Raw genomic sequence first — 22,888 nt, 5'->3', positions numbered from 1 at the left:
ACGATTACCATTTCAGTGTTTGGGGTGCAAATTAAAAAAAAACCACTCAGTGAATTATTATCTTTTCTAAGAAATAAATACTAATCAAAAAACAAGAATTTTACAAACGCACAAATAATACATGTGTACAAAAAACCACCTTAAATAAAGGAAAACAAAATAGATACAACAAACAAAAACGTTTCAGTCCAATGGAATCTGCTCCTCAACCACCTGCAACAGAAAGCAGAAAATGTTATCGGCAGAAACAAGGGGAAAATTGCATGAAGCTTCAGTGTGATGGCCCTCGGGGCAGATATTGAGACATTATGGGGGGGGGGGGGATAACGTTAATAAGAGTCACCAAAACAGCATGCGAGTACAGCAGAAGGTGCTCCGCCTCCTGAGCGAAAGATGAGGCACGCGAGTGTGGCAGTGTGGCGGAGGTTTGCGGAGCAGGCTTTACCTTGACGCAGACGATCCGGAAGTCCTCGTCCGACATGCCCGGCTGGCGCTCGGGCGGCGGCATGCCCCGCCTGGTGAGCTCCAGGACGGCCTCCCCGAGGTCGAACAGGACGACGGGGTCCAGCCGGTGGCGCCCGATCAGCGCCACGAGGTACTCGACGTAGTGCTGCCTGTGAGCAGAGCGTGGCGCGTTGGCTGGCGGGGCCACACGGGTACTTCCCTCCAAAACCTCGGCGCCTCGGCGGAGTTTCCATTTTGCTGCTCATCGGCGACGACAGAGGGAAAGCTCAACGACAAACTTGCATCTCGGTGGCATGCGAGTGCGGGAGAGTTAAAATTGTCAGTGAGCACGGGGAGTTAGGCGAGCGTTGTTGCTTTCGGGCCGGAGTGTGTTTACCTGCGCGAGGGCCTGTCGGTAGGCCGAGGGGGGAGTGCCGTAGGGGTTCGGGGGCAGCCGCTTGTCCGAGCGGCGGACCACCGTCTCCAGGTCGTCGGCCGTCAGGATGCCCAGCGTGTCCAGCGCGAGGCGGCGGACCTCCCTAGCTAACAACTCGATATAGTGCGACCTGCCAACAAACAAGCAGGCTACTGTTAGTCAGAGGCGCAGCCACAGGCAGGCGGGCCTCGGCTAGTCAGAGGCGTAGGCAGAGATTAAGTCACCTAACTGGCTGTTAATTTCGGCTGCGATAAGCACTAAGCGCCGGAGCTCGAGTGCGAGGGGGAAGCATATTGTGTTTTCGCTTCTTCTTTTTGGCCTGATGAGGGGCAGGGGATGAAAATGTAGCGGGACTTATCATGAAATTGGTCTGTGGTCGTTGGTTCAGGAGAAACTTGCGCTTGGTTGATTACCCGATGAGCAGCAAAATGGAAACCTCCCACGAGAGCGCCTTACGAGCTGGGGATAGGCAACCCGCTTGCGCGCTGTGCGTCGATGGGAGTGGATTCTCTACCCCGCAGGCGTCCGCCTGACGAGCTGGGGACAGGCGACCCGCTTTTGCCCTGAGTAGCCTGTCCCCCAATCCCACGAAATTTCACCACCGGAGCGGCTTTCTGGCCAAATTGGAACGCACCTGCACAGTCCGGCGTGCCCCGGTGGCGCCTCCACCCCGCACACCGCGTCGATGAGGCCCTCCGGCGTCTCTCTCTGCAGCTGCATGGGGCACTTCATGGGCTTGGCGGCGGGCTTGGCGGGTGCCGCGCTCCCCTCCACCTTGGTCTCGGCGTCGACGTTGGCCTCGGCGTTACCGTTGACCTTGACCTCGGCCGCCTGGGCGTCGCCGGCGACCTGGGCCTCCTTCCCGGCCTCCGCCTTCTTGTCGGGCGCCTCGGTGCCCGCCACCATCCACGCCGGCAGCTCCTCGTTGAACTCGACGCCGTGATCCTGGTGACCAGAGTGCGTTCGTTACACGTCGTGCATTGTTAGGACAGTAATTTCCTTTCCGCCGCCGTGTTCGAACCTTGAGCAGCTGCTTGAGCTGGACGGGCTCCTTGTCGCGGAGGTAGAAGAGGCAGTTCCTGGGGTGGTGGGCGTGCAGGCCCAGCTTGGCGCAGTACGGCGTCTGCCCGCACTTGGCGCCCATCGTGAAGGGCTTGGCGCAGCCCGAGCAGAACTCGTGCTTGCACTGCGAGCACGTGCAGTGCATGCACCCGCCCCTGCGCCGCGCACAACCAAGAGGAGTCGTTAGGTCCACAGTGGGCCAGAAAACCGGAGGAGGCGGCCAAAACTCCAGACGCGTTTTGAGCTCCAGAGTCGCTAAATGGGGCTCGAACTGAACGTGTGACCCCACCAATGGACTCCTCGTTCGGAGAGCAATCCATTGGTGGGGTCACACGTTACGGTACCTGGACAGGGAGAACTTGGTCTGGCACTTGGGGCAGGTGATGCCGTGCTCGGCCAGGTGCTTAGCCAGGCCGGCGGCCTGCGTCTCGGGGTCGTTCTTCTCCTTCCACTCGGCGAACTTCTCGCAGGAAATGTTTTCGTGCTGCTTCTCCCACTGCAAATGCGTGCAACGGATTTATAGTGTGGGGGGGGGGGCGCATGTGAGTCTCCCGTCAACCGCGTGGTTGCAGTGTTTCCGCAGACGTTGTGGTTCTTACCGTCCTTCGGCAGGAGGCGCAGGTCACGGACCTGCAGTCGGGGCACACCAGGCGCCTCTGCCGGGGGTTCGCGATGAAGCCGGAGTCACACTGCGGAGGGATTTTTAAAGCACACTTGGTATTTTTCAAAGCGCATTTGGCGTTTACACGCGGATTCTCGGATTGGTCTCACCTTGACGCACCACCGGAAGTTGGGGTCCATGATGAGGGTGCGGTCGCGCAGCTTCCGCTGGAACAGCTCGTGCACGGGCGCGTCCAGGATCGTCTTGAGCATGATGTCCAGGTTGCTGTGGACGCAAGCAGGGCGTCAGCCAAGGCGTCAGCCGGCACACTGCAGGGAACCCAGTCGCCAGGCGCCAGGCGGCAGCTCACCTGAAGTACTCGAGCACGTCGTCGTCGGAGGCCTGGCCGTCCAGGTTGGGCTCCTTGCAGAACGGGCAGTTGGCGTCCGCGATGGTGCGGTCCGTCACCTGGATCGTGAAGTAGTTCTTGGCGCAGTCGCGGCAGCAGCGGTGCACGCACTTGAGCATGGACACCATCTGCGGGACAGGTTGCGGGTTCGAACACTGAGACTTTTCTCTTTTTCACTACGTCCACCAGCGTTGGCTGTGGGGTAGTGGAGGTACCTGCTTCATGGGGTATTTGCCGGTGCAGAGCTCGCACTCCTGCTGCAGGAAGGCCAGGGCCTGCTGCAGCGTGGTGCACTCGGTGGCGGCGCTCAGCGCGTCCTCCCGGCTGAAGTCCAGCTGCAGCAGCTGCGCGGCCAGCTCGGCCTCGTCGTACGACGTGACGAGGCCCTCGGCCAGGAAGCGGCGCGCCTCCCTCTGCGAACAAACCGTCAGTTTACTTCATTTTGCAACGTGTGCGAGATCCACTGGTTAGCCAGTTGAAAGGGAAGCGAACTTTTGCGCCTTTTCTTCAAAGCTGTCTGGCATACCATCTAGCTAAAAACCCCGAAACATGTACGCAACGAAAGGGAAACAGAACCAGGCAGCTCGAGGCAGGTCGTTTTTGCAAAGTACAGCGCAGTTCAAGCCACTGGGAAAATCGCCGTCGGCATGCTGGTCTAACTGTTTTCTCTACGCTACGCCGTGGCTCTAACGGAAACAAATGCAAAATCCTTGGATACAGGCAGGCAGGCAGGCGGGGCAGGCCTCAGGCGGATTTGGCGGATGGCAGGCAGAAACAACACAATCGATTTCAAGAGGTTTTTTTTTCCAGTGCCCGGCGGGGTCCTTACCTCCCTCTCCAGGCGCTCCTTGACTTCCTTGGGGAGCTCCGCGGCGGGCTGCAGGACGACGCGCTCCTTGATGATGGGCACGATCTCCACCGTGGCCGTGCTGGCCGACTTCTCCTTGTCCTTCTCCTTCTCGTCGTCTTTCTCTTTTTCCTTTTCACTGTCCTTCCCCTTTTCTCTCAAATTATCCTTTGCATTGTCCTTCTCCTTCTCTATCACAATGTCCTTTTCTTTGACTTCTACTTCGATGCCGTCCCAGGCCGTCTTCAGCTCGTCGTCATCGGACTCGTCGTCCTCCTCAACGTCCTCGTCCACCTCCTCTTCGTCCTCCACCTCTTCCTCCACCTCTTCCTCCTCCGCTTCTTCCTCTTCGTCCGCCTCCTCCTCGTCCTCGTACTCCTCGTCGTCCACGTCGACGTCCGCCTCGGCCAGCTTGTTGTCGCGAGGCTCCTCGTCGCCGTCCTCGTACTCCTCCTCCGTCTCGTACTCGTCGGAGTCCTCCTCGTCCAGGACGATCTGCGGTGCGGCCGGCTTCGCGACCACTGGCGGCTGCTGCACCGTTTGTTGTTGTTTAGATGGAGGCTGCTGTTGCTGCACTTTCGACTGGGTGGGTTGCGGCAGTTTGGATGGAGGCTTTTGCACTGCCTGTTGTTTTAGCCGATCTAGCGGTTTGGCCGGCTGCTCTTGTTTAACCTGTTGCTGCTTTGGGGGCTCTTGTTTTGCGTGAGTTTGCTTTGTCAGATCTTCTTGTTTAGTCTGCTGCCGCTGCTTCGTCTGTTGCGCTGGTTTAGTGACTGCTTGTTTCGGCTGTTCTTGTAGTTTAGTTAGCGGCTGCTTGGGCAGCTCGGGAGGCTTAGCTCGGTGCTGGTCAGGCTTCTCCTGTGGTTTGACGTGTTGCTGTCTTGGTTGCTCCTGTGGTTTGGCCTGTTGCTGTCTTGGTTGCTCCTGTGGTTTGGCCTGTTGCTGTCTTGGTTGCTCCTGTGGTTTGGCCTGTTGCTGTTTAGGTTGCTCTTGTGGTTTGACCTGTTGCTGCCTTGGTTGCTCCTGTGGCTTAGGCGGCTGCTTCGGCTGTTCTGCTGGCTTGGGCTGTTGCTGCTTTGGGGACTGCTTTGACTGCGGCTTGGGCTTTTCTTCCGACTGCTGCCTCTTGACGGCGTCCTTGTGTTGCTGCTGCTGCAGCCGCTTCTGCTTGAACAGCTCCAGCTGCTGCTGCATTCCGCGCGGTCCTTCCTTGGCGTCCTTGGCGTCCTTGGCATTGGCCGCGTCGGGCTGCGGCGCCCTGGCCGGCCGCTTCACCTCTACGACGGTGTCCTGGCGCACCAGGTCCTCCCTGGTGCTGGCGTTGTTCTCCAGGCTGTCGGCGTCGTCGTCGTCGCTGTCCTCGTCGGCGGGCTCGGGCTCGGGCCGCGCCTTCTCAGCGGCGATGGCGTTCTGGATGCGCTTGGCGTACAGGCTGAGGGCCTGCTTCTCGCTCTCCGGGACGCCGTGCAGCAGGTCCTGGGCGTGCGGCGCCTCCTCCACGACGCCCAGCACGGCGCGCACCGGCATGGGGATGCGGCTCACGACGGGCCGCAGCACGGCGGGGGCCGCCGCCGCCACCAGCCTCCGCTCGTGGCGCTCGGGGCGTCTCGGCGGCGCCACCGGCGGGACCACCGCGTCGGCCTCCTTCTTCTCGTCCTGCTTCTCCTTGGCCAGCGTGATCTGCGGGCCCTTGGCCTCCTGCACCGAGATGTGGCTCTTGCGGTCCTTCTTGCGGTGCTCGCGGCGGCTGGGACGCCGCTCCAGCTTCGGCGTGGCCACGCCGGCCTGGTCGATGTGCAGCTTGGCGTGCACCGCCACGGTCGTCGTGCCCTTGTCGTTGTCGTTTGCCTCCTTGACGCCGTCCTGGGCCGCGTCCTTGGCGCCGGGCTCCGCGGCTGGCGTCGCCTCCTGGCCGCCGCCGCCAACCTCACTCTGACTCCGACGCACCTCCTTCACCCTCTCGATGAGGCTCTCGATGTTGTTCTCCGGGCCGGCCGTCTGACCAGTGAGCAGCTTGAGCTGCGAGATCTCCTTCTCCAGGCGGTCGATGGTCTGGTCCAGGTGGCCGTCGTTGCCCTGCCCCACGCTCGGCCCCGCGGCGGACTCGACGGGGTCCGCGGCCACCCCCGCCAGGGTCAGGGCTGCGGCGCTGGCCGCGGCGTTCATCACCAGGCCGCCCAGCGAGAAGGGCTGCGTGCCTGGCACTTGTGGCGCGGGCTGTACCTGCTGTGGAGGCTGTGGAGGATGTACCTGCTGAGGAGGCTGTGGGGGTTGTACCGGCTGTGGAGGCAGTACCTGTTGTGGGGGCTGTACCTGCTCTGGGGGTTGCTCTTGTTGTGAGGGCTGTACTTGCTGTGGAGGTTGCACTTGTTGTGGGGGCTGTACCTGCTGTTGAGGTTGCACTTGTTGGGGCTGTACCTGCTGTGGAGGTGGTACTTGTTGTGGAGGTAGTACTTGTAGTGGAGGCTGTACCTGCTGTGGAGGCACCTGCTTTTGGACCTGCTTGGGAGGTTGCACCTGCTGCGGAGCTTGGACCATCTGTATCCGCTGCACTAACTGTGCGGACTGCACTTGTTGTGGGGGTCGTACGGCCTGCGGGGGTTTCGTTTTCTCCGTCGGCTTCGCCTGTTTTGTCGTTGGAACTTTGGCTTGGGTTTGAGGCGCCTTGTCTGCTTTGGCTTTTGCCGCCCCTTTCTGCTGCGGCGGTTCGGCCTGGGGCTTGGCCGGCTGCTCCGCCTGAGTCCGTTGCTCCTGCTGCACCTGCTGCACTGCCTTCTGCTGCACTGGTGGGGCCGAGGTGGCGTCGGCCATCTCCGGCCGCGGACTTACCGCAGCGTCAAGCTCCACGTCGGAACGAGCGTCCACAAAGTCGGCCGCGCTGTCGTCTGCAACGCGAGAATCAAGGCGATAACGAATACAGTCCAAGTCTTTCTTGATTTCCCCCGAGACTCGCCCTCACCTTCGTCGCCGTCGTGCGGCGCGGACAGAAGGCTGCTCTTGCGGCTGGCGGCGGCCTCGGCGCCGTGCCTCGCGGCCTCGACGCCGTCCTCCGCGCCCACCACCGCCATGTTGCCGGCCTCGTTGTCCGTGCCCACGGACGGCGGGCCCCAGATGCGCATCAGGAAGGGCTTGAGCTGCGTGCGGCTCAGCTCCACGTAGGCCGCCTCCAGGTTGCCGTGGTTGGCCGTCAGGGAGGTCACGATGTCCTCGCGCGTGAAGTTGCCCCGCGAGAGGAGCTCCGCGTACTGCGCAACAGTTCAACCACCACGTAAGAGACAGACTTTTCGGTGGGGTACACTGCAAACAATTTCCAACGCGCGACCCACCTTCTTCTGGCGCTGCTCCACGCACTCGGTGACGGCGGACCACACGTTGCCCTTGTGCGCGCGCAGGGCGTCGCGGGCCTCGTCCACCGAGATGGTGCCCACGGTGTTCTCGCGCCGCTCGTGCCCGTAGTTGGTGGCCAGCGTCACCACCGTGTCCATCATGTTGCGCCAGTTCTCCTGCAGCCACGCGATGGGCGGCCTGTCCCCGCAGTGCGCCAGCGCCGCCTGCAGGTCCTCGGCGGTGAAGCCCAGGACCTCGGCCTCCTAAAAGCAAAACAACACGCCGAAAAAAATTTACAACATTAAATTTTGCAGTGTGGGGTTTACAGTGCATGTGACTGGACGCACCCTGAGCAGCCGCACCAGCTCCAGGCCCTGCGTCTTCATGGACTCGGCCCGCGTCTGCATGTGCATCATGTCCTCGATGGTGTGGAAGTAGTCCGGCGGCTGCGACCCCGCGCGGCTCATGCTGCGTCTGCTACGCTCCAGCGCGCGCTCCAGCGGCTGGAAGGTGAGGGAACGGTTTTCAAGTCGGTCCTTTGCAAAACACGACCATTGTCATGCGTGTGGTGGGCGGTTCGACAGGAGCGATTCAGAAGAAGAGCGGTTTGTCGTTCTGTCTCCCTCGCACCCTTATGGGGAGCCCCATGAGTGCGAAAGAGACAGAGCGACGGCGGAGAAGGGGAAAAGAATAGAGACCCTCTGGAACGTGGAGGTGGTGCTGTAGTCCGAGGCGGAGGGCCGCCGGTCCCAGCGCTGCAGGCCTCGGCCGGGCCGCACGGGGTACGCCACGTCGGGCATGTCGTCCTCCAGGAAGCGGTTGCTCAGGCCGCCCGCGTAGCTGCGCGCCGGGCTCAGCTCTCGCGGCGACATCGGCAGGCTCTGCGGACAGACGGAGCGCCGTCAGGGCCTCGGCCGGGCCTCAGCACGGCAACGCACATGCAGCACACAGAGGGCAAACCGTGCGATGGAAGCGGGTAGCAAGCACACAAGTGTAGTACCGTTTTTGTTCAGCGCCAGGCGAGTTGAAGCGACAGGCCAAGCGTCAGGGAACGCAGCGGCGCACACAGTGAAGCGGACGAAGTCGCAAATTCCGGGAGCTCCAGAGTCGCTAAATGGGACTCGAACCGAGCGTGTGACCCCACCAATGGATTGCTCTCCGAACGAGGAATCCATTGGTGGGCTCACACATACGGTTCGGGCCCTGTTAAGCGACTCTGGAGCTCAAAACGCGTTTGGCGTTTCGGCCGCCTCCACCGGCCTTCTGGCAAATCCACTGTGCGGCTTACCTGCGAGTCGCTGTTGAGGGACTGCCTGGAGAGGGAGCGCTGCAGCTGCGCCCAGTGGATGTCGTCGGCCAGCCCCACGGACTGCGCCCTGCGGAGGCGCCGCGGGTCGCGCCGCAACTCCCTGCGCGGCCTGCTCGCCGCGCCGCCCGCCCCGCTGCTCGCGTACGACTGCCGCGAGGCGGCGCGCGGCCGCGGCGACGTCCGCGGCACCACCTCGTCGTCACCGAGGTCGTGGTCCGAGGACACGGAGCCGGGGGCCGCCAGGGCCTCGTACGTCTGCACAGCGGCACGGACTTACCCTCGATGTACACCGCCGAGAGGGGTGGGGGGTCAGACAACGGCACGACATGTATGAAAAACTGGAGGGGGGGGGACTTGCGGTGGAGAGAACTCAAGTGCGATTGCCGGAAAGTGGAATTATTAAATCTATGCGCCGCATAGTGCGAGAAGTTGGCCAAGTGTTCGACGTAGTGCTGGATGCCTGGAGGGGTGGATGCACTTCTATCCCAAATTCCAAGACCAAGACCGAGCATTAAAGTAGAAAATACAGTATTGGGATGCAATGGAACAATTAAATTTCGGTTCGCATGACATGCAACCAATATCTGACCGCTCCGGTTGGGCGGGGCGTCGAGAGGTTCCCTCGCCCCACAGGTATCCTGCACTGCGGAAGGCGTGGAGGCAGAGGGGCCGAGGACTCACCTGGGTGGACATGTTCTGAGGCGGCGGCGAGGTCCCCTTGGACGTCATCATCTTGGTGCCCTTCTTCTGACTGGCCGGCGCGGCCTCCCTGCCCTGGTTGTGGTCCTTGTCCGGAATGTCGCGCGGCGGCGACGGCCCCACGCCGGTCGACACCTTGGGGGCCTTGTTGGTCTGCTTGGCGGGCGCGGGCGCTGCTGCAGGCGCCTGTGCCGGCTTCGACGCCGTGCTCGCGGTGGTCTGCTGGGCCGCCGACGCCTTGGTGGCCAGGGGCTTGGCGGCCGCGGCGGTCTTCTGGATGCCCTTGTTCTGGGCCTGCTTCATGGCCTTGGCGTTCTTGGGCTGCTGCTGCAGTTGTTGCTGCATCAGTTGCTGCTGCTGCAGTTGCTTGGAGTGGGCGCGGCGCTTCTGAGGCGCCACCTCCTCCTCCACCTCCTCCTCCTCGTCTTCAACGGACTCCTCTTGCGCCGATTCGCCCTCCGCCTCCTCGTCCACCTCCTCGTCCTCGTCATCCTCTACCTCCTCCTGCGCTTCCTCTACGTCCTCCTCCTCCTCCTCCTCATCGTCATCCTCCTCCTCTTGCTGTATTTGATTTCTCGCCGGCTTCGGCAGAGCTTCTGTTTTCATCCCTACAACACGGGAGACAGTGATTAGGGGTTTCAGGGAAGAACAACATCAAATTCGATACAAACGCCGAGTGAGTTATTTTTATTATTCAAAGTCCAAAGCATAGGTTCTCTATGTACGGATTATAAAAAGATAAAAAGACAGTGGTGCGGTCGGAACGAGCAGCAGCGGGGGGATAAGAAGTAAAAGTTGCGTATTGGAGCTTCGGAAGCTTCCAAATGCTCATCATTTATTGATTGATTGCCTCCTCACCGCCTCGCCGCCGCGACCGCCACCGTAAAATCACAAGAAAGCTTTATCCCTTCCCTCAGCTCAGCGAGAACTTAGTGCCCGGCCAGAAGGTGATCTTTCGCAGCCTACCTTTCTTCCTGGCCGAGGTGGCCGCGGACTTGGCCTTGGTGTCGGGGTCCACGTCGCTGTAGTCCGAGGTGGTGGTGGCGGCCGTGCTGCCGCCCCCCACGCCGGGCCGCCCCTTGGCGTGCTGCGGCCGCCTCTGCAGCTGAGCCTGCAGCTGCGCGCGCTGCCGAGCCACCTGGGCCGCCTGCGCCGCCTGGGCCGCCTGGGCCGCCTGGGCCTGCTGCTGTGGCGGCGTCTTGGGCGCGGCCGCGCGCTCGGACAGCGAGTTGCGGCGCGCCGCGGCCGTCCTGGCGGGCGCCACGCGGTCCGCGGACGACTGGCTGAGGCGGCGTTGCATGGCGGGGCCCTGGGGCTGGGCAGGGCCGGCGGGCCGCGGGTTGTCCGAGGTCTTGCAGCACACCGTGCATATCCTGGTGCCGGGCTTGTTGATGAAGGTGCAGTGCTCGCACTCCCACTGCGTCTTGGGCAAGCCCGCGGGGGGCGCGGCGGCCGGCGCCTGCGCGCGCTCGTGCTCCGCGTCGTCCACGTCGTCGGCCTCCTCGTCCACGTCCTCGTCGGCGTCCTCCTCGTCCGAGTCCGTGACGGAGATGGGCGTGGGCGCGCGCACGGGCTCGGGCGCGTGGCGGGTGCGCGACCGCACGCTCAGCCTGGACTTGACGGACTGCGCGGGCGAGACGGGCCGCGAGGATGACGCGCGGCGCGGCGCGGCGGGCGAGGACGCGCGCCGGGACATGGCCGGCGAGGCCATGGGGTAGGGGTAGGGGTAGCCGGGGGCCGCGCCGCCCGGCCACGGCCCCGGGGGCGGCATGGCCGGCGGCATCCCCGGCGCGCCCCACACCGGCAGCATGCCCATGGAGTTGTGGCGGTGCAGCGTGCCGCCGTCCCACGCCCCCATCGGGGCCCCCATCGGCGTCCCCATGCCGTCCATCCACACCATGCCGGGCGGGGCGCCGGGGCCGCCGGGGTGGCACGCGCAGCTGGGGCAGCCGCCCAGGTGCGCCATGGACTGCGCCTGCGGGCAGAGGCCGTTTTAGGGCCGAGGCAGGCAACCCCGTCGACTTTCGCTGCTGAGGCCGAGGCCCGCCTACCTGCATCATGCCGAAGGGCGGCTGCTGCTGCATGGCGTGCTGCTGGTGCAGGTTGGACACGGACGCGGAGGACATGATGCCGATGCCGCGCTGCGGCGTGGCGCCGCGCCGCATGGTGGCTAGCCCCCCGGCCATGCCGTCAGTGAACCGGCCCGGTGCCAGCCCCGAGCCGGACCGGTACCCGTCCGAGCCCGAAATGCTGCTGGACCTCTGCCTGGACCAGCCCTGCTGCTGCTCCGAGTCCCAGTCCGGGTAGCCGCTGTCTCTGCTTGAGGGCTGCAAGGGAACGTCTGTTATGTCGCGTCTTTCAAATATCTTGCCCCGGCTGAAGTTTGAATTGGCGGCTCTACTTACGAAGTGGCCGGACAAGCTGGGCGACGCTCTGCCCATGGCGATTTGGTGTGCGCGGACTCTGGCATCCAACGGGCTCCAATCGTCTCGACCTGGAACGCAAAGCATTTCTCTGTTTCGCTGCGCAGTCATTTCGGGTTGTTCGCGTCGGGATGGTGCGGGCGTGAAGTTGATCAGAATGTTAGAGCAGCCGAGGTTTTCAAAACTTGGCGTCGAAGGAACTTTTTCAAGAAAATTAAAGTTTGTTATCGCCTTGCGAACGCCATGAAAAGGTATCCGGTCACGTTTGTTGCGGAACTTTGGGTCTGATGCAAAGTACCGATCTGATTTTGAATTCGTATAAAATGCAGGCAAGAGCCTCGCTGTGTTACGAAGTGCTTACCTCGGAAACGCGACGGCATGCAGTCCTCGGGGAGGCAAGGGAGGGAGGGGCTGGGGCCTGCTAGCATGGAGCGCTAACAACAAAAACAAAAGGGTCTGCTCTTACTGTTGGGTTTGCTGCCGGCCGGCTGGGAGCCGTTGGAGGCCGCGGCTGCGGACGGGGGCAGCGGCAGAGGCCGGCCCCCCATCGCCCTGGGCAGGCTGTTGAGTCTGTCCCGGCCGAGGTTGAGCAGGCCCCGGCCGGCAGGCGGCTGGACCTGCGACAGACGGGTATCATGTCCAGGAACAAGCTGAGGCCAGGTTGCCTGGAAATCTGGGAGGTTTGTTAGATGCGACTGTCTTTTCGTGCGTGAAGACTCGAGAGATTAAATATGATGTTAGAGTTCATGCAGAGAAGATGATCTTTGTGAAAAGCTCGTGCGGTTGTACTTACTTACAGAAAGTCAGGTGAAATTTCGTTGCAGAAATTCTGCGTTTCACCTCTGTTTTCAGTATGTACATAAATCTTTTCATGTAAACTTATGATTATTTTTTCTATGTCATGCATTCGTTTATGTTTTCCTGTAATGTGTTTTTAAATAAAGTGAAATGGTTTTGCAATCATGATTAACTAACTAGGGGCCGCACGGGGCCATTTAGTGAGGGCACGCAGGAAACCAGAACACACGCAAAGCAAATAAAACACTGTCAACTTGATTACGAGCTCTCTATATTTAGACTGTAGAAGATGTTACAGAGATATCACAATGGTGGACAAGGAGTACTTTGGCACACTTTTGTTAATGTTGGGGATGCATAAAAAAATCACAGCTTTGTACACAGTAAACTACAATAGCTCACAGACGTCATGAGAAATGTTCGTATCACAATGCCTCGGGGTCAGCTCGAAAAGGGGTTTGCAACAGGTTTGGTATTTTGTTTGCAGCTGACCAAATCACTTAATACACTACAACGCGCAACATTCTCGCTCTAGAACCTATATCGGCCCGCCGCTATAACATATTATTCTTTGACACAAAAATGTATGACTCTTTGTATTAAAAATATAAAAACTGCAAAAGAACGCGTACAAAAATAGCGATTATCATCTGATATGTACTCGCGCAAAAAAAAATACGCACCTAACTAATGAAAGACTATGAATTTAAAAGCTTAATCTCAATTTTGAATGAAAAATCTGTCGATGGAAATAAAAATTAACCACCGACGGCAGTGCAAGGTAGTCCAGGAGAAGCATCTAGCAGGAGGAGCAGTGTTGCCAACTCAATTTTTTACTTTTTCAGAAAGCCCCCCAAGACCAGCTTGGCCGACGTCTGGGTAAGTTGGCAACACTGACGGGGTGGCGGGCGGCTCAGGAAACGTGGCAACTGTGCCTTTGCTTTACCTGTCCGTCTAAGGGGCTGGGGGTTCCCATCCGCGAGCTTCGGCCCTTCCTGCGCGGGGGCGGCACGGGGGCGGCGGGGGCCTCGCCCTTGGGGGGCAGCGGGGGCCGCACGGCCTGCTGCAGCGGCTGGAAGCAGAGAGGATGACGTGGAGCGACCCGGCCGGACAGTGCACTGCAAACTCGCGGGGCGAGAGTGCGAGAGAGACACACTGGTTACCTTCCGCCGGTGGGTGGTCCGCTTGGGGTGGCGGTGGTACATGTCGTCGCACGAGTAGCAGAAGATCTGCGAGGCGCACTGGTCGCAGCGCACGGCGGGGGTGGAGCTGCCGCACAGGTCGCAGTGCTTGCCGTCGCCGCGCCGCCCGCCAGCTGCAACGACGCGGGTTCAAATCACGCCGAGAAGGATTTTTTTCGGTCGGGAGAGGTTTCCTTGCCGGTCGCCAAAATTATCGCGAGAGAAACCGGTCGTCGGCCCCGCGACCACGCCCACGCTGCCGCCACGGCCGAATGATAAGCCGAAAACGCGCCCACAGTGCCGCTGCACCGGGCGAGGGCTGACGTGGACACACTGGGAACCTAACTTCAGTGCGCCATTTGCGTGCTCGGTACACCATCAAGTTTCCAGTGCACACCCTGGCACGGCGCGATGCTGCGATAAGGGATAGCGCCTGCAGCGCGCGGGGTAGGCCGCCGGGCGCGCACCGCCGCCAGCGGGCCGGCGAAGGCAGCATTGCCATTACCATTGCAGGCTTGGCGGGGCGAAGCTTACCCGAGCCGTTGGTCTTGGCCTGGCTGGGCTGCGTGTTGATGTACTGCTGCGAGGGGAACTCGATGACCTCGTAGTCCGGGTCCAGGGGCGGCGGCTCCGACGTGGGCGGCGGCGGCGGCTCGTGGGGCGGCAGCCTGGCGTTCAGCAGGCGGGCCTGCGCCTGCTGCTGCTGGTGCTGCGGACGAAAAAAAAGGAAAAAGGTGAGGCGGCGGCGGGGCTTGAACCCGCGACGAATGCGGCGACCACACGATACTCACGACCCAGGCCGGCATCGGTCTGGCGGAACGGAACTTGGTGTTGGCGGCGGGCAGCGTGCCGGTGGTGGGCCCCATGCTGCCGGCGCGCCAGCGGTCGGCGCCGTGGTTCTGCGAGGCAGGCAAAAGTGATTGAAGTTAATCGAACGTCAGCAGACAACACCATTCATCTGAGCCGGTGGCGGTATTAATTTTTCTGTTGTAGCGTGTCGGTTTCGATGGCACATACAGTGGCATGAAAGTTCCAAGCAGGGGGACCCATCGGCGTGACCCAGTCCCCGCCGGGCCGGACAGCCGGCCGCCTGTTGTGCGACCGACCCGACCCATTTACAAATATGATTGTGACTCAGGCTTGTCGAAGGCGGTGGCGGCGCGCCACTGCTAGCGCTGCCAGGAAGGCGATCCCACTTTAGCGCCACGGCGGCGTGTCCCCGTCGGAGGGGTGGGGGAGGGGGAAGCGCAGGCGTTCAAAATAGCCGCCGTGGACTCGCCGCCGCGGGCCGCGTCCGCGTGGGCCCGGGGCGCGCCGTCGTCGTCGGCCTCCTCGACGGCCTCCTCGAACGCAGCCGCCAGCCCTGCCGGCCGGCTCCGGGGGCCGAGATCCGCGGCCGGCCGGTGCTGCTTCTGATTTTGATTGTCGGTTGGGTCGGCTGGTTCGCCGAGGTTGGGCGGCGGTCCCGGTGCCGTGAGAGCCTTCCGGGTGCGCGACGGGCGCCGCCAGGCACTGCTTGGCCGGGGCGGCGGTGCGGTTGGCGGGCCGCCATCTGGCAGTGGGGGCCCGCGGCGGCCCCAGCCGAGCTGCCGGTCTTCCGGATGGCGTGGCGCAGCGAGACGCGGTGGCAGATGCAGCAGGCTTGAGTTTCACCCCGGGGGCGTGCTCGCGGTGCCCGTCGGCGACGTCATGGACGCGGTGCTGCCCGTCGCGGAGCCACACTCCTCCATCCTTGTCACGCCGGCGGCGGTTCGCTGCCCTCTCCCTCACCTGCATGTTGGCCGCGGCCTCGGGGTCGGCGTCGTCGGCGACGTCGGACTGTCGGACTGCGGGGGTGGCTGCCTGCTCTCCGCTCACGCCATGTCCGTTGCTGCCCTGTGCACGACGCCGAGGGGAGGCACTGGCGGCGCCGCGGCCGGCGTTTCAGAGACCGGGCACCGGGACCGCGAGGACGGCGACGGCAGGGATGAGCTCGCCACCCGGGGGGAGCCTCGACTGCCAGGATGGTCCACCGTCTCGCCGACCGCCGCGCCGCCACAACCCGCCCCGCCCCGCCCCGCCCCGCCCCGCCCCGCCCCGCCCCGCCACGCCCCGACGGACGGCGCCGCGGCCCGCCTCGACCACGCGGTGCTCGCGGTGCTCTCTCTCGGGATCCCCGAGTGCGTAAAAGCGGCGGCGTTACGGGCGGCCGTCAACACAAGCCGTTTCCACGTCCCACCCCTCGATGGCTGGACGGAGCACTCTCGCTCTGCTACACGCGAAAAAAGGAGAACGCGCAAAAACCGAGGGTCTCTGTGAGTGAGAGCGACGGGCCGAGTTAGGGGAGGGGGGAGGGAGGGGGGGGGGAGACGGTATGCTAATTCTAGAGCAGTGCCGCCCCCCGCCCATCGCAGCGGCCAGCAGACGCTCTGTCTCTCTCGCACCGATACGCAGCGCCCCATGAGTGCGACAAAGACAGAGCGACGAAAACTCTCTCGGAATCGGCCTGCAGTCCGTGTGCCTGCCCGCGTGTTGTGCGGCCTGCCACACTGTGGTGTCCTCGACAAAGGGAACGCGGCTTCCTCCAGCCGCGGCGAAGCCCAAGGCTGCGCGTCGCGTCGCGTCGCGTGATAGGCGGCTCGGTGGCCCTGCGACGCACCCAACGGCCGCCGCCGAGGCCCTCGGCCGCCCAGGGCCTTGTCGCTTTGCCTATCGGCTTTAAGGCTGTACCAGACGCGACGCGAACCGTCGCTCGCCGCTCCAGTGCGGACGCAGAGACCCGGAATACCCCCACCCCCCACCCCCTCCACCTGTTTCACCCTCTGGCATTACCTAATAATCACGCGCAGTAGCAAAACGGAGCATTTAGAGGCCAGCGCTTATGACGTGCACCCGCAGGGTGCACAGTGCGTAAATTACATTAATTTTTTTGACAGATGACAACTGAGTTTTGGAGCTACGCCTGCAGGCAACGGCCAGGCCTACCCCAAGACGCCGAGGTCACCTCGAATAACGGCTGGGGCCTTGCCTGGCCTTTGCTGGAACCTAGGCTAGAGCTGGACGTTAATTCTCGCACTCTCCATCACCTTCATAGTCAAGGTAAACGTCGCACAAGATCCTTTTTTCAAAATAATGTCTTATCGCACAGCAATGATTTTCCAATCATCCGTGTTATTTACTGACGCCTCGAAGGCCCCGTCCCCTTTCCCCTCCCCGGGGGCCGTCGCCGTATGGCCTGGAAAAATCCTATTAACACAGCAGCAGCCTCCAGCCGCTCACAATTCGGACCTCATCTCCGGCGCCAGATTGGAATCGGACGAGAGTTAAGGGGATGAACCTCCTCCCCCCCCCCCTTGCCGCCGCTCCCCCACCCCTGGCCGCGTGGGATCTCGGGGGGTAGCGCAGCCCCTGATCGAACGGCAGCCCCCCACCCTCCCCCCTCCGTCGCGACGCCCCTGCGACGCCTGCATAGCGTCGCGGCGCTGCAGCGAGCCCCCCGCCCCTCCACACCGCGCCGCGCGCCGCCCGCCAGTGTGCCACCGAGCGCCGCCGCGAGAGGACGCTACGCCGCCGCGCGCCGCGCCCCACTGACACACTGTAGACCGATAACGCGCACTAGCGGCGCCGCGGCCCCGTCGTCGCCGTCCTGGAAGCGAGGGCGTCGTCGGCGACCCGCGTGTCGTCCTGACAGCACCTGTCGACGCGCACCTCGTCCGCCGCGTCCCGCGTCGCCGTCAGCTGATCGGGGCATGGCAAGCGGGGAGGCGCGCCCTGGATGTTTACCGCCGACACCCTGACCACCTTCGCCGCCTAGCCGCCTAGCCGCCGCAGCCGTCTGTAAGTTTCCCGACAGCCGGTGCTGAGGCGCCTGGTAACAAGAAAACGCCACCTTTGCGTCATTTCGGCGTCATTTCTGCGTCATGTTGACGACATTTAGATCAGTGTTCCCCGAGTTGACAAGTCAAAGTTGAAACTAATGTAACGACTTTGAAGGTGCGACATTCAAAAGACACTGAGCTCTCTGGGCTCAGGACTTTGTACGTCACTTTCGTAAACGTGAATCGTGTCACGTTCGTTAGAACACCATGTCACATTCGTTTTAGCGTGAGACGTGATGTGACATAAATGTGACAGGAATCGCGTCGCTGAAACGAGCGTGCAGTCACATTCTTAGATTTTCAGTGGTTGACAGTGACGTCAACCTAAGTCAACTGACGCGATAGTGACGTCACTCGCTGCATTTCGCGCGTGCTTCGTGTTCCTGCTCCTGCACTGTAGGCCGGACGCTCCGCCAGACCCATCCCTTCCGGAGGGCTTCCCGACCCTCCGACTTCCTGCCAAGGAGGCCCCTCAACTACAGTCCTTCCGTCAGCTTCTGCGGCTTAGGTCGACGTCACTTGAAACGATTCATTTGCCACCTCGAGTGAACATTCGAGGTACATCAGCGGACACCTGTGTGTGAAATGTCGACTTGAACACCACACTGGCAAAGGCAAAAGTTTTGTCATTGAGAAAATGTGTTTCATTCGACGACTATTATTGGGATGAGCTCGAAGCGTTTCCAGAGTTGTGTACCTCTCTAAACAGGTCTAGGCCTACCGTGCTACGCTGCGTCGTAGCGTGGCGCGGCGTGGCGGGGCGTGGCGGGGCGTGGCGTGGCATTGGACGCGTTCAAGCGCCCCGGCGTCGTCCGGAGCGTGGCGGCGCGGCCCGTGTGTTTGCTTCTCGCTGCTGACATTGAAAAGCGGTATCGGTTTACGCGCCACGGGCGCCGCCACCTCGCGCTACCTTGCGCGCGGACGAGCCGCGTCCCAGGTCTCTCTCTCTCTCTCTCTCTCTCTCTCTCTCTCTCTCTCTCTCTCTCTCTCTCTCTCTCTCTCTCTCTCTCTCTCCCTCTCTTTCTCTCTCCCTTTCCGGTGGCGCATAAATAAGCCACGCTGCTGGTTCATTCAAACCCTCGCGGCGGAGGGGAGGGGGGTTACAGTGTAGGTTCTGCCGCAGTGGGCAGTGGGCCCCATTCTTGCCGCATGCGAGACGGGGTGGAATGGGAAAGGAAAGGGGGGGGGGGCAGTAGTGAAATGTTTGCTTACCTCTTGGGCTGGGGCGGTTCCTCGGGACACACATCGATTTGGACACGGTGGTGGTAAGCTTACTCCAGTGCGGTCTTTCAGTGGCATTTTTTTCGTCTAACGTGAAAGCAATCCCACGCTGCTTTATTTTTCTTCGTCGTTGCGATGCCCTATTCTTCGTAGGCGCTGTTGACATGGAAAGGCATGGACCCTCGATATCTCGGGAGTCGAACCCGCAGCGTGAGTCTATGGCCGTGGCAGTGGAGGCGAAGCAAAGCGAAGCCAGCTGCACTGCGGCTTGTTTGTTGTTGAGCCGCTGGCGCCGCTCGCGAGTGTACAACCTCAGTGCGAGCGGCGGGGGCGGGGTGGGGTCCGCCACTGCCACTGCCCCCGCCCCGCCGGCCCACTGGCTGGCCAGCCCCTCAGCACCCCTTCGATCGTGCCGCCTTGTGCCGCAGGACTCGCCATGGTGGATCTACTGCCCCTCGGGGCGCTGCGGGGCCCCCGCGCGCCGCCGCGCCTGCCCGGCCCCGCCGCCCCCAACGGCTCCAGCGTGGACGGCCAGCTGGGCCTGCTCAAGTCGCGGCTTTTCTCGGCGCTGGAGAGCCTGGAGGGCAGCCAGATCCTGTCCCACCTGTCGTCGCGCCTGGAGACGGCGCTGTCCCTCAGCCAGGACTCGGCCTCGGCCGCCTCGCTGCAGTCCCCGGACGAAGCCGGCAGGTCAGTTTTTAGAACAAGAAACTCAAAAAAAAAAAAAAAAAAGAAAAAAAAAGGACTAAAATTCAAAATACTGTACTTGAAGATTAATTTTCAAACTGACGCTCCCGTGCCAGTTGGTCCAAAAATAATAAAAAAAAACACAAAAAAATCCATAGTCAATTTTTAATTTTTTTAAATTTCTAAAAATTTTGTCCTTATCTGCGGCATCTGAACTTTTCGACACAGGTGCCCGCGCGATGAGAGCGCCGGCAGCGCCAGCGACAAGAAGACCCCCTCCGGCCAGGCCGGCCAGGCCGGCCGGGGCTCCCAGGGCGCGGACGGCCCCTCCAGCGGCGGCTCCAACGACGGCGACCGCGTGGCCAGGCCGGCCCAGCCGGAGGCGTGCGGCCCGGACCCCTACGACAAGCTGCACTACAAGATGGGTGAGGGGCCACCGCACCTACGGAGCCAAATTTACGTCAAAAGTCTCATTTTTGATAATTTTTAACGTATAACACTCCGGTTTTTGTTTACAAGCAATTTTTTTTTTACGTTTTGTTTGAAATTTTTTAAACGTGGGCCTTGCAAGATTTTGACATAAATTTTTTAATTTTTACAGTGGTATTTTGCGTGTTTCCTTGTAATTTACTATCCTTTTTTCTACGTTTTGCAGAAGCGGCGAGCAGCAGCTCTGGCAGTGAAGGGGATGGTTACGGCCCGAGCACCAGTATCGACTCTCCGGATCACGACGCCAAGTACTGGGTTAGATCAGGTAGCCTTTCTTTCCAAACGGTAACTAGATGCCTCCCCTCCTTTTTTACCCCCCCCCCCCCACACACACACACTCCTACACTCGCATTGTATTTCTCTCGCTGACCGGCGACTGAATGCCTTGGTTGCAGGCTCCGAGGGCTCGGTGCGGTCCTGGGCGTCCAGCCTGAGTCTGGACAGCCAATCCGACGAGGCGACGGCCGCCGCCGTGGAGTTCATGCGCAAGTACGTGACGGACCTGTTCGCCACCCCGGGGGACATCTCCCTGGAGCAGAAGGCCAAGTTCGGACAGCTAGCGCAGGTTCGCAGTAGAGATCTGATGAAAATTCAGCAAAAATTAAGACAAAAAGCAAAATTCTGGTCCAATTTTTTTCATCTATATTTTTCTGAGAGTGCTTGACAAACTGTGCGTTGCAGACCGAGGCGGGCAGGCTGTGGTTCTCGCGCTTCGTGAACGCGCAGCGGGTGCACAACCTGCGCGTCAGCGAGTCCACCTTCTACAGCCTGGTGCAGCACTTCGCCATCGTGCTGTTCGAGTGCGCGGACGCGGACGACTTCGGCCCCTCCAAGTCCCTCATGAACATGTGCTTCACCTTCTATCACGAAGGTGTGTGTGATTTGCTGTAACTGCTTCCTTTTCTGCACAAATTTCTCCAATATGCATGGATTTTTTGCGATTTTTTTTTTCAAATACATTTTACGTGCTGAAAATTGTCCCTGAGGACACGTACAAATTCGTTCAAAAATGTACCAAATTTTGTTTATTTTACAGTGGACGTCCCGGGGTGCGAGCCGTACAAAGAGTACCTGTCGGTGTACCTGCGCGAGCAGCCCATCTGGCACTCGTTGAGGTTCTGGAACGCTGCGCTGTTCGACGCCCTGCAGTGCGAGCGGCAGCACGGCTGCGTGCCAGCACTGGAAGCGCTGGACGCCGAGCAGGAGTACCAGGAGAACGTCACCTTCGGACAGCTGGGGTGAGAACGCCATGGCAATTTCGGAGCGCCATTTGACGTCTGGACCGTGTATACCCCGCGCGCTAGAGACGCTTAGAAACGCTTCGCAGAGTGTCTCTTGCGCGAGGAGTAGCGACGGTTGTCTTGGATTCGAAGCGAAAACATGCAGCCAACCCTTTTTCTTTTTGCAAAGTCGACATACTTTGCTAAAGTTTTTATTTTTCGATTTCCAGCACCTTCACCTGCAACATGCACGCGTTCGGACTGAGCCGCGAGCTGTGCACCGAGTTCCTGAGGAAGCAGTGCGTCATCGCCAACCTCCGACAAGGTACGTCTCTTTCTTTCCGTAACTTTGAAATTATTTCTTGGCGGGAAATAGGCGCTCCGTTTCGACGTTGGCGCCATCTTTGTTCAAAGTCTCTCTTTTGTTTACAAACTTTGTCGAATGGGTTTGCCGATCCGCGAGCGCGCACTTTCCTTTTTTCCTCCCGATGCACGTGGCGATTCTGTTTTAATTTGCCCGCCGGTTGTTGCAGACCAGGAGAAAATGCTGCGGGACAATGTGGAGAGGATGTACAGCGAGACTGAGCGTTGGCGATCGCCGTGAGAGATTGTGCTCGTCTTCGCGTCCCGGCGGACTAGCTCCGAAGCGTCGTCTCGTCTCCGTCGCACTCGTGTACCGACCCGCAGCGGCGCGAGAGAGACGCGGATGGCTCTCTTCGTTCGGCACGTCGACCAGGCCAATCAGGATCAAGAAGAATCGAGGCTCAATGAAAAGACTTTAATCTCGCCCCTCTCTTAAAGGCCGAATTTTGGTTATTTCCCATTTGCTGCTTCCAGGTGGTCAATGCCACTCACAGTATAAGTGCGTTTTTCAGAGTTTTTGCCCTGCGGGGAACTTGACGAAAATGCAGTGATCTTCACAGTATTAAATATTTATCAAGACAAGCTATTTATTGTACATTCCAAGGTCGGAGTCGATTGTGAAGGGCCGGAGAGGACCGAAAAGGACCGAAAAGGACTGTCAGGGTACAGAGGGGCAACTCTGCCTCTCCACGTAGAGAACTCTGGGTTTGTCGTCGTTTTGATTATATATAACATTGACGGCGGAGACTGCTTTTTGTCAGAGGGTATGGGAGGATGAAATTGTGCGTGCATGTAAGCTTTGAAGTTTTGTCGGTTTGGTGGTGACCGTGTTCATCTCTGCTTCTGCTTGACAACGGACGAGGTATTCAACCAGGTTTCATTACAGTGTACGCTTACGCCGAAATGAATGAGAGAATATTTTGTTACACGTGTTTGGATGAATCTGTTTAATCTACAGTCGTGGACGAAAGACAAGCCTCAGGCTCCTATAGCTGTGATGTTACTTGTACGTAGTGATTTACTCGAGCCAAAATTTGGTGTGATTTGTTAGACCGCTAATTATTTATTGTACAGAAATTACTAGCATCGCGAGGAAATAAATGGTTTGTCATTTCATGGTTTCTGTTTAGTATTACCCCGCCCCCTGCCCTTAAGATGTTGCCGCGCCGTGTTTTCCTAGAGACACGAAACGACCAACCTCACCGTGCGCCAAACAGTCGTTGTCTGAGGCTGCAGTTCCACTGAACGCCGGTAGAGGCCGCTGCGACGCGCTCCTTGCGACCGTTCCACCCCCTCCCCCTCCCCGTCGGGGGCTCAGCTGGGACCGGCGGCGCGGCGGCCGGGCCGGCCGGTTGGTCCTGCCTGCCGGGCCCCGGCCCCGCACTGCCTCCACGGCCGTTGGAGGGCGAGGTTCTTCGCGCCGCGCCGCTTCCAGTGCCGTCCGCGCGCGTCCGGGAAACCGCTACTTCTCCACACACCGCCTTCGTTGTGCCGCCTTGCCCCAACCGCTACTCG

The 22,888-nt window shown here is 60.6% G+C and overlaps 2 protein-coding genes across 2 annotated transcripts; one reads left to right on the top strand and one right to left on the bottom strand.

Moving 5' to 3' along the window:
* Positions 1–46: 46 nt before the first annotated feature.
* Positions 47–15,498, bottom strand: LOC117651989 (E3 ubiquitin-protein ligase lubel). Its single transcript, XM_034396615.1, is given in 28 exon segments — positions 47–213; positions 446–604; positions 607–702; positions 842–1,010; positions 1,515–1,825; positions 1,902–2,097; positions 2,287–2,438; positions 2,542–2,631; positions 2,714–2,828; positions 2,914–3,080; positions 3,168–3,365; positions 3,782–6,684; positions 6,759–7,044; positions 7,126–7,389; positions 7,474–7,662; positions 7,825–8,007; positions 8,415–8,525; positions 9,117–9,742; positions 10,368–10,758; positions 10,936–11,109; positions 11,186–11,461; positions 11,540–11,628; positions 11,919–11,991; positions 13,302–13,427; positions 13,519–13,670; positions 14,071–14,245; positions 14,328–14,435; positions 15,307–15,498. Coding segments are annotated over 28 exon segments (7,815 nt in total). The 5' UTR covers positions 15,313–15,498; the 3' UTR covers positions 47–183.
* Positions 15,499–17,060: 1,562 nt separating this feature from the next.
* LOC117651843 (uncharacterized protein KIAA0513) lies at positions 17,061–22,489 on the top strand. Its single transcript, XM_034396268.1, has 9 exons — positions 17,061–17,352; positions 19,043–19,304; positions 19,530–19,726; positions 19,957–20,055; positions 20,186–20,355; positions 20,472–20,661; positions 20,827–21,028; positions 21,241–21,335; positions 21,544–22,489. Exons 2-9 carry the CDS (start codon positions 19,051–19,053, stop codon positions 21,612–21,614), a joined length of 1,278 nt encoding a protein of 425 aa, XP_034252159.1. The 5' UTR covers positions 17,061–17,352; positions 19,043–19,050; the 3' UTR covers positions 21,615–22,489.
* The last annotated feature ends 399 nt before the right edge of the window (positions 22,490–22,888 follow it).

Source organism: Thrips palmi, unplaced genomic scaffold (genome assembly GCF_012932325.1).
Source record: "Thrips palmi isolate BJ-2018 unplaced genomic scaffold, TpBJ-2018v1 HiC_scaffold_6, whole genome shotgun sequence".
Lineage (NCBI taxonomy): Eukaryota > Metazoa > Arthropoda > Insecta > Thysanoptera > Thripidae > Thrips > Thrips palmi.
Note: the sequence above shows the minus strand (reverse complement) of the source record. Positions and strands in the feature narration are given on the sequence as shown.